At 26.0% G+C, this 11,838-nt stretch overlaps 1 protein-coding gene across 1 annotated transcript in view; it reads right to left on the reverse strand.

The window, feature by feature from the left end:
- Positions 1-148: 148 nt before the first annotated feature.
- LOC102676982 (peroxidasin) overlaps positions 149-11,838 on the reverse strand; it is a 14,323-nt gene continuing 2,633 nt past the window's right edge. The window contains exons 2-5 of the mRNA XM_006623009.2: positions 5,609-6,126; positions 3,589-4,357; positions 2,691-3,042; positions 149-2,335 (exon numbers count right to left, since the gene is read on the reverse strand). Coding sequence (XP_006623072.1) covers positions 284-2,335; positions 2,691-3,042; positions 3,589-4,357; positions 5,609-6,126 — 3,691 coding nt within the window. The 3' untranslated portion in view covers positions 149-283. The remainder of the gene's footprint in view (positions 2,336-2,690; positions 3,043-3,588; positions 4,358-5,608; positions 6,127-11,838) is intronic.

An 11,838-nucleotide genomic window follows, 5' to 3' on the forward strand; every position in this document is an offset into this window, starting at 1 on the left:
ATAAGCTCTATTGCTTATATAAATATCATTAAGCTCTTTTTAATATTAAAAGTACTTTAGTACTAAAGTATATAAGACTAGAGATAATAATAAACACTTAAATAACAAATTCAAATCCGATGATAAAAGCAATAAAGATTTAATTTTCTTAAATTCAATCAGGCTTCAGATATGTACAATGATGTAATAATGCAATATTTAAAATGAATATTTAAAATGAAGTGAATTTAGATATAAAATAATAAAATCAAATGCCTATTGAAACAATGGCACATCTATTGATTTACTTCGATCTTTTTACGTTCTCTAAAAGAGATTTCAATTCTTTTATCATATAAGACAAAGATTCTGCAAGATCTCTAATTCTTTTAGATTCTTGCTCCGTTTCTTCGATTTTTTTCTCTAAATATTCAAGTTTTTCGCTATAACTCTCTGCATTTATATTCTTCAGATTAAAAATGTTTTTCGATGGCAAATATTTGATTGCACGCCTAAATCTCGAAATCGTATTACTATGATCTTCACATCCATCACAACATTCAGACCAAACTCTTAAATCCATGTATGGAATTTCATCACAAGTAACGAATTTATTATCACCTTCTGGCAATAAGAATACATTTGGTTGAATTCTGTTAATATTGTCACCATTATCACATAGAATTCTAGCTAAACTCGTCTGTTTAATTTGAGCGAGTTGCTCTGGTTTAAAAACAATTGGATTCTCATACCAAAATCTATCACCATTTCTAGTACGTCGAAATTGTTCTAATAAAAGACATTTGAAAAGTGGTCCTACTTTTGCATTAGGGAGTTGATCCTCTAATACTCCACCAACCCAAACATCTATGTTCCCAGGATGACCGTACAATTCTCTTAACTTTTGTCTAACCTTAGCGCTACGAATTTCACCAGAGAGATCCTCAAACGTCTCTACATGAGACATATTGCAGAATCGTCGCCATTCCAAGTAACCTGGTAGAGCATGATCCCTACCACGTTGGATATTCATTGCAGCTAAATCCAATGCAACTGCATGAGCAGTACGAAATAATTGTTCTGTAAGTTCTGTATTCAAATTTTCTTCTGGTAATTTTAGTTTCGCTGCAGTGGCAAACATTCCTCTCATCAATGGATCTACGCCACCTTCTTCAACCAATCTCCAAGGTGAGAAGAAGGCGTCTCTTAGCTTAAGAGGACCTTGAGGAATTGATTGAAAAGATTCGTTAAAACGTTCCAATCGAGGTTGAATCAAAGTATGACCAAATCTCAAAGCCGCAGTGGCAAAAACATTGGAAACACTAGCATCAAGATTAGGGTCATAACCACGATATGAACCTAAAAGTTCTTCAGCAGTACCATCAAACACATGAGGAATCCATTGTTGATAAGTGATATGCTGCATTTCGGCGCCAACGATTTTTCTGGCCTCCTGATACAATTTTTCTCCATTCCACTGAGGATTCATATCACGTAAGGAACGAGCTATGCGATTATGTTCACGCAGCCATATTGTATGCATCGCCAAAAGACCTATTTGTTCATTGGCTCTGATATCTCCGGCTACGAAGCAATTGATAGTGCTTTCTATAGGATTTCTTCTGCAATCAACGAATTGACCAGAAGCATATGGAAGTAGAGGCTTATGACCAGGAATTGTTGGTCCCTCTCGTAATAAACCATGATCAGTAGTGAGATCACGCAGATCTCTGGCTAAAGTATCATCATAACCATATACTTGAGAAGCATCCATGTAACTAGTTAATTGATTTAATTGTTCTCGAGGGGTAAAACTACCCCATAATATACTAGTTGCACCTGAACCGCAAACTGCACTAGTCCTAATAAAATCAATGCATCTTCTATTATTAACTCTGGGATCATTACGGGGAACGTCCATGGGGAAACAAGGTGCAGCATTATCACAAGATTTTTTGCAGTCTATACCATCCCAAGATTCGCTGGAAACTGCTGGAAGAGCATGATCTAAGTCATGATCTAGAAATTGACCCCATTGCATCACCATATGTGTTATCCCATTGTCTGAAGTCACTTTGTGAGTGGCTATCAGAGTTGTGGAGATTAAACGTGCCGAAGGTTTCGGATATCTATAATAAAGGCGACCTTTCTCCCAACCGACTGGTGATGAAAATCCATTTTCATAAATTGGTTGTAAAACTCTACGAAAACCAGTATAAGAGGAACCCCAAGTGGGATGGCGTAGATTGTTACAACTACCATCAATGCTGCGGTATTTATTGTGATAGCACATATTCGTGCAATTCTGACGATGCCTGTGACCAGTACATCCGGATAATCTTTCGATTTCTCTGACCTATAATAAAATTGCAGAATTTTTTTTTTATTTATTCTGAAAAAAATTATTCTCTAGAAAAAAAATTAATAAAATTTGCTAAAACGTTTTTAAATAAAAAAATTTAATATGAATCAATAAGTAATATGATTTCAATATGACTTTATATCAATTTTTTCTTTTTTTTTCATTGTCTTTAAGTAAAATAATACATGTTAATAGTGATTATTACTAATTGATATCATTTTTTGAAGAGAAATTATTTTTTAGATAGTAATATTAAATTGAAAACTACATAAATTTGATCCTTATCATATTTATATTAACTTAAGATAACAAAATTATTTTAATTAAATAATTAATTCAAAGAACATACCTGTTCTGCTGTCAGAATTTCTTCGTAACGAAATTCAGTGGTAGTGTTTGCGCTCAAGCCAGAATTTACCATTCGTCGTATATTAACAAGTGTTCTTTCAAAAATTTCTGCTGGTCTGGCAGCCGCACGACCAACAGCATCTGGGAAACGTGCAAGTCTAAATGGATTCACGTGTTGAGGTCTGTCACCATTAAAAAGATCCATCAAAGTGTTGTTTATAGCTCGATCGATCTCTTCTGTGGCGTCCTTAAAAGCTCTTACTACCAGCACATCTGTTGCTTCTGGTTGGCGAACACGCACCAAAGCTTGAGCAGTTGCACGGCCATATTGATTCACAGCCGAACATTCATACCTAATTTTGTTTGATTTTAAAAATTTATTATACTTTAAAAACTTTTTTCTTATTATTCAATATTTCAAGTTTCAATGTCTGATCATAGAAGATAAGGGAAAAAAATTCAATTAGAGGATGCATTGAATAAAAATTAACTTAAGACAAATTATATAATTTGTATTTATTATTATTACTATTAAGATTTATAGTTAAAATTTCATTTTTCGACTTCTTTCATTTATACATTACCGTACAAAAGTTTAAAAGCAATAATATTTTTGTACGAAATAAAAAATTGTTTATTGACATTGACAATTACTTTAAATATAATAAGAAATTAAAAAATTAATAAATAATTAAAAAATAAAGATATTAAGATTTTGTTATCATCTTTTTTTCAATATATTTTTTTATTATTCAGCTAATTTTAATTATAAAAAATACATAAATTTAATATGTGACTTATTTAAAATTCTTTATTGCTTCTTAAACTTTTAGATGGTAATATATTTCTCTTAAACAAACATTTCTCTTAAAAAATCTCAACAAAATATTCAAATTCACCTTCCAGTGTCTCCAGCAGTAACATTGTAAAGATACAAGCTTCCCCCACGAGATATTTTAAATCTTTCTCCTTCCATAGCTGTTCCATCCTTCTTCCACTGTATCACCGGTTTTGGGATCCCTTCCACTCTGCAAGGTACCTCGATAATGGTCCCAGGTTCCGCCTCCATATCGTGAGGCTCATATGTCATCCTAGGGGGGCTATAAGACTCGTCCACCACGTTCAAATCGGCACTGGTTTCGGCGTATCCATTAGAGTTTCTCGCTTGGCAAACGTATCTTGCCGTGTCCGTTTCCTTCACGGCAAAAATTTTCAATAAACTTCCTTCGTTCTCAATGGCGATACGACCACCCACGTTCAACAATTGACCATTTCTCCACCATTGAATATTAGGAGTAGGGCGACCATCCACTTTGCAAGTGAAAGAAACATCTACGCCAATTTGGACAGTCTGTGATTCGGGTAATTCGGTGAATCTTAACGACGGTGACACCGTGATCACCGCCCTGGCCTTTCTCGATTTTGTCAAACCCATTTCACTCTTAGCCACGCATTCGTATTCACCGGTGTCTTGCTCTGTCACATCTGATATTATTAATGTTCCATCCTCCTGTATCACGTAATGATTCCCATCGGCAGATACCTCGTTAGAATCACGCATCCATTTGATTTCTGGTATGGGATCGCCTATTACCTCGCAGGTAAAACTAATGGTACCGCCCAGTCTTACCTCCACGTCCTGGGGTCCGTTCATTATGCGTGGCTCAGCTAGAAAAACGTAGAAATGAATAATTTGTTTAAGAATAATTTGTTAAATATTGATTTGTATATTGATGAGGATATTTTTTATCTTAGAAAATTAGAATTTTAATGGAAATTTATTATATGGAAATTTATATTAATGTTAGAAATTTTATTTACCATATATACAAATTTTTATGTATTTATGAAAGTGAAAATTAGATATAATTCTTCTTCTTACATGATTTGATGTGAGAAGTAGAAATTATATAATAACATTGTTTATGTTAAAAATAATATAGGATTAAAATAATATATGTATTTTCTTGTTTTTGTTATTGATCAATTGCATTAAAAAAAAGATAAATGAAATAGTTAAAAAATCAATTTAAATAATAGATTCTAATATAGATCTGTCAATTTATTTTAGACATAGTGGCAAATCTTAATAGAAAATAGATTTATTTACAATTCTATAGATAAAATCTATTACAAATCGATTACATATTTGATTTAATTTGAAGTTGATATAATTAAACATATTAATATAATCATGTCAATTAATCATTTTATCAGAATATTTTTTAAATAAACAGGAAGATGATATTCATTTATTTTTATTTTTACTTGATAAATATAATAACTGCAAAAAACATTTGCACATTATATTTGTGATAGTATTTACATATTAGTTCTAATAATATATAAGTACATTATATGGTATCATATAATAATATTTTTATACAAAAATTTGTTATGAAAATGAAATGTGGAATATTTCATAAAAAGAAGTTTTATTAGAAAATAGATGAATAATAAATATTGATATTTTTTTTATTATCATTGTAAATTTTTATATACACATAATCAAAGATAATCGAGAAAATAAACTCTCGCCACTTTGTCAACATCACCATTATTGATTCAACTTTCCAATAAAAAGTGTTCATTACATAACATATGGTATTAAATTCAATAATATTTAATTTGAGATTTATAATATAATTTTAAAATTTTTTCAAGTTTTTATTTTTATTTAGGTACCTTATATTTCCAGCAGAGACTAAATATTATCATATTTCAATTATCATATTTAATTATTCATATTTACAATAGTGTATTATTACTTTCAAATTATTTTTATTCTTTTGAGTCATTTGAAAAATTAAGATTATTTATCAAATTGCACTAATTATATTTTTTTTTACTTTTAATACTGTAATACTTTTAGTATTAATCTCAATTACATGAAATAAGGATTAGATTTAATTACTCAACTACAATGAAAATCATCCATAGACATAGTCGTCAACGATCTTCCCTTCATCTCGTTCGGCGATTGACAAATGGCCGCCATTTCAGATGGTTTGCTTTGAAGTCTCTGCACCAGCCAAACTAAGTTGCAATCGCAAACGAGAGCATTACTATCTAGGCGAAGGCGCGTCATGGGTCCCACATTGTGAAAAGCATCCGCTGGTAGATGATGTAGCATGTTACTCTGTAAGAAGAGTCTTTCCAATGACGGTAAATCATTGAAAGTATCTTTTTTTATTTCTCTCAGATGATTGTAATGAAGATATAACTGTTCCAATTTCAGGAGACCGGAAAATGCTCCTGGTGAAATTTGTTCCAAACGATTTTTATATAAATAAAGAATTCTCAAATTTGGTGCACCCTCGAAAGTCTTTGGTAAGAGATATCTGATGCGATTGTCATTTAACAGAAGTGTATCTAATTCTGGTAGATTGTGGAAGGAGCCTTGTCGAAGTTCAGCTATGTTGTTGAACCGTAGATCACTGTAAAATTGATATAATTTTTTTGTTATAATGAAATATAATATATAAAGAAATAATAAAGAATATTTTAAATAAAAAAAAATAGAATATATTAGAATAATATAAATAATAATAATAGTAATAATAACGAAATGGAAATTAAAAATTATTTTATCTTTATTTTTTATCTTTCGAGGAAAAATTATTAATATGATAATAATATCTATATTTTAAATTGAAAAATATAATTTAGAAATGAAATTTTAGAAAATTTAATACATTTAATATATAGAAATAGAATATGTATATGTTTATAATTATTCAACTTTTATTTTCATAATATGAAACTGATTTATTTATTATATTATAATATAATAAAATTAGTATAATTGAAAGTATAATTGTGAATTATAGTGAAGTATAATTGGAATATAAATATCTTATATAGTAAAGTATAATTAGAAAATGTCGTATATTATAGTTAAATATCTTAATTATTAATTTATAAATAGAAATTGATCAAATACTGAAGAGGACAAAAGAAAGAAAATATCATAAAAAAAAATAGGAATATGTTTTAAATATCTAAGATTGCTTTCAATTTTTTATTTATAATTTATTTTAAACTTTCTTTATTTTATCAAAATCTTCTAATAATAGAATAACAAAAGAATAGCCTTTATCTTTTATTGTTTTATAAATTTGAACTAAAGAAACGAAGGTTTTCAATTTTAGAAATTACGCAAAAGATTGCTGTGTGGGTTGACTGTTACATTTCTTTCGCAATTGAGCAATAATCATGCTTCAAGTATCGATTATAGCTGCAATCAATTCGATAAAACTTGCAAATCAACGAAGGAACTTAAACGCCATCATTCATTAAAATTTAGAATAATATTTATTGAAAGCCGGTTCATTTCGACTTGTTCCAGTTAATTATTGAGTGGACAACCAGTCTGTATATGTCGTCAACAAACAATCGAGAGATATCAATTAGACATAATTACACGGTTTGTTGTTACAAAGATCGCTTGAGTTATAAAGTGTGAATCTCTTAATTAACGATTTTATTCGTCTCGTTGCACATTATTCCATCTAAATTGCCGAGTGAGTTCTCGGTTCGGCGCGTCGGTATTTTAACCTCTTTATCGCTTCAGCTGATCTTCCAGTGGTTCGTTCCATAGTGAAATACGAACAAGGGAAACGAAAATGGAACGATCCAGTAGAGGGGACTATTCACACACATAAGTGTAATAATAGAAGATTTTTCTGTTAAAAAGATTCTATTAGAAGATTCACAACGAGAAATATACTCTGCTTCTTATATTTTATATTTCTTATATTTTCGCCTCATGAATCTTTTTAATATCTTTTATCATTGTCAAGTGTAATAATGTTGAAGAATACATGAAATATATATGTTGTGTATACGTGATAAACTGTCGAAATTTAAAAATTTTCTTATATTTAGAAAATAGAGATAGCTATATTCATGGAATTTTTAATAATAAAATATAAGGTAAGCAAGATTCTAAGAGAAAAAAATATAAAAAAGATTTTCTTTCATCAATTCAATGATATATTGAATAATATAATGATATTATTATTGAATGTATAAAATAATAACGTAATTATTTAAATATATTGATTTAGCAATTTGCAATTGTTATAATTTGTGCTAATTGTTATTAATGTTCATAAATATTTGATTATTATTTTATCAATCATGATATTTTTTTTCAATATTTATATTGAAAATTATATTTATAATTTCTTTTTACAATATAATATTAAGAAATATATATGTGTATATATTTTATACACATAATTAGAAGGATAAAATAATTTTTTTGTGTTCGTAATTCAAATATATTTGTAATTTCAAATATATTTAAAAGAATATTATAATATTTGTGTAAGAAATATTAATTTAAGAAAAAATAAATTTTATGTTAAAAATAAGTTCTAATTATTAATTATGCTACCAATATATATATAACTCGTACCAATAAAAACATCACATCAAAATTATCATAATATTGACAGGTTATGTTTCATTAAATTCTTCTAACATTCATTCTAAATATTGTCGGAAAATCATAAATATTTTTCTTGTTTTTTATCACAACATTTTACTTTTAGTAAAACGATGATTCTTTTTTTATCAATATTCTCTCTTTATAATTTCTTTATTTTGTTTAATGTTTCTTTCAGTTTTAAATTATGATCGTATTTCAGAATATATTAATTCGAAATATTCAAAGAAATATTAATCCTTCCCTTAGGTAAAAAAACATCAAATTATGTCCATACCAAATTATGTTTAATATATTTATATGATATGCTATTGGGGAGAGCAAAATCGATAAAAATGATAATGAGAAATAAATTCACTTTCTCCTTAATTAGACGACTTTGCTGTTTTAAATATCGTCATAAATATTATTACTAGCAGTTGTTATTTATCTAAGTTTACCATCGTAATTTGCTTTGCAATTTGACACCAATATGATCGATTCAATGAAAAATTATAGCTATTAATATTAATAAACCTATCAATCGATGATTATCGACGGATATTAAAATCGTATTTTTAGAAACATTCAATGATGTTATTTTTTTCAATATATATTTTCGATATATTTTTTTCATTTCAGATTAATGATATTATTATTTACATATTACAATAATTTATGTGATACTTTGCTATGTGATTATTACTAGAATTCTTATATAGAATTACAATATTTTATAATTTGCATATAATTATCTTAAAATTTTTCTTAAAATTAAAATATTAATATTATAATTTTATTATATATAATTTTATTAATATTATAATTTTTTAATTATTGTTAAATTAATAAATTTTTAATTTTATTAAATTTTTAACATACAATAATAAATTCTAATCAAATTCTTAATCGAAAGAAAAAATCGTTAAATTAAAATAGGAAATTTTTTAGAAATAGAAATATTTAATATTTCATTACATCTTTTTTACGATATTAATTATTAATATAATTATTAACATAATTAAAATATTATCAGACTATTTATATAATGTATAATATTTATCTTATAATATTCTTATTATAAATTAATTCAACTTTTATATGTCATCTTTTATGTAATTTTCAGAATATTTTTTCCAATGTATATCCATTGCTTAATTGTTTAAATAACGATCAGGAGAATTTTTATCTTGAACGCATATCGGTATTTAACAAAAGTATATTTATTCAATGAAGTCGAGGCAAACTGCACTTAAAGGGTACCTACTCGATATTCAGGTCAATATCCATAATAAGTATTTCTTCGTCGATCGATTCGAAGACCATTTTATTATTTCAAAAAATTCGAATTCCAAAATTACGTATATCATGCAATATTTTCAGTTTTCAATCGTTTTATTAAAATCTGATTGAAAATGATATAATGAAAATATTTAAAAAAAAAAAGTTTTCCACTTATTTTTAATTTATTTATAATATTAAATTTTATTTGTATAATGTAATATAAGTTATAATATAAAATTTTAAATAATTATTATATCAATTTAATTTGATATAATAAATTCTCGTTTTTCTTTAAAAATGTTTTACTTAAAGTTTTATTTAATTATTTTATTTAAAATTTTATTTCGATTATAAATTTATATCATCAAATCTTAAAGATACGTTATGTTGCTCTGTTATCTTTTATTTTATTTAAAATTATAAAATTGTTTATATTATCAATAAGTTCTAAAATTTTATTTATCATTTTCGTTAACTTTATTTAAAATTTACCTATAATTATAATTATATTATATTATAATTATATATAACTATATTTTTACTTATAATTATATTTTTATATCTATTAAAGATATTTAAATTTACAATGTCTTCGTTATATTATATAAATATTTAGCTAAATTTGAATTAATCATTCCGAAGTAACGAGCGACTTTCATTGTTTTTGTAAGGATACTTCAATTTAACGAGACTATTTTATACAACATAGGAAGAAGTATTCATCATATCGATAATCAATCAAAATACGATTCGACTTTTACGTAAATGAATGAAAACAACATTCAATTCCAATGAATAAATAATTTTATTTATACTGTATTTCAGATCCAATGTTATCTATTCAATAAAAATTTGTTGCTTTTCTTTATTTCTTTTTTTTACCAATTTTTACCAATCAAGTTTTAAGCACTCTACAGTTGTATACAGAAATAAGACACTAAAAAGATGAGTGTATCTGTATGAAAATAGAGTCTAGAAAAGCATGAAGCTTAGTTAGTTAGCTTACAGTGAATCATGCAGGGCAGAATTTAACGACATGTGTTGAGCTTTTTCGATCATTTCTTAATATACACGATTTATATATTACGAGTGAATATGAAATTGAATAAGATTTATTGTATTATCAGTATAAATAAACATGATGTATAGCCAAAACGAAAATATAGATCATGCAAAGTGGACGAAGAGAAGAAATCTTTCAGTTTGAAAAACACTATTTGTTTCACGTGTTTTATTTGACACTTGGCAGTAAAAACAATTTATTATAATTATTAGCAAACAAGCGTGTAAGGATTAGCTTTTTGCGTAATCATAGTATGACAAAAGAAAATAATAATGCTATCATAAGAAGAAATAAATATGCACATAATAGATATACTATGTAATTTTATTTGAAGTATTAACTAACTGTTATTCAATTTTATTTTTCTCTTCTTTTTGGTAAACTAAAATTTTTTCATTTTTTTTTATATATCTTTTTATTTCTTTAATAAAACATAATCTTTCAATTTTTTTTATCAAAAATAAAATATAGCAAGCGTTCAATAATGAGATAAACTTATTCATATATCTTTGTTTTAAAATAATTATTAGCCAAAAGGAAATAAAAAAAGCATAATTTTTCAGTTTAATAAAAATATTATTTTAAAAAGTTATAATAAATTAAAATAGGATATTATTTCTTTTAGAAAATGAAAAAGAGTTTGAAAAAAAGTAATAAAATTTATATAAAATTGTCATTAGTAAATTAATGTATTTCAAATTATATATTTATGTGAAGTGTATAAATTACTTTATGGTATTCTGTTATGCAATAGGTCATATGAATTAATTGAGAGACAACGGTTTAAATAAAAGCAATATCTTTTAATTACGTTTCTTTATGGATAAGAATATTGCAGTGTATACTCATTTCTGAGTCATCTCTCAATACAAACAATTTATCGTACTTTCTCTAAAAGATTCAATTCTCGTTGATGTTTTTGCAGTTAATGCTTGGTTTTATGATTAATCATTTCACATAAAAACTAAATTTATTCACGAAATTTATTCGCTTCTCTATTTCCGAAACTTTCATTCTTATCAACGAGTTGATTTGTTTAAAAGGATTTCATAATTTTTTACGTATATATTTTATGCTTGATATTATAAGAAGAAAAAATATTTGATAAAACAAAATTTCTCATGAAAATTATTCGAATTTAATAAACTCAAATTCTTTAACAAGTCTTGAATCCATTTTATTTATTTTCATAAAAAATAATACTTTAGGATACAACAATGTGATATTTTCAAATAAAATTTTTTATTTAAATTTCATGTTATCAAATTTATAACAATTAAAACAATTAAAAAAAATAATTTAAATATATTTATTTTTAAATATACATTTTTATATATATTTTTCTATACATTTATATTTCTGTATATATTT

Source organism: Apis dorsata, unplaced genomic scaffold, assembly GCF_000469605.1.
Source record: "Apis dorsata unplaced genomic scaffold, Apis dorsata 1.3 scaffold_801, whole genome shotgun sequence".
Lineage (NCBI taxonomy): Eukaryota > Metazoa > Arthropoda > Insecta > Hymenoptera > Apidae > Apis > Apis dorsata.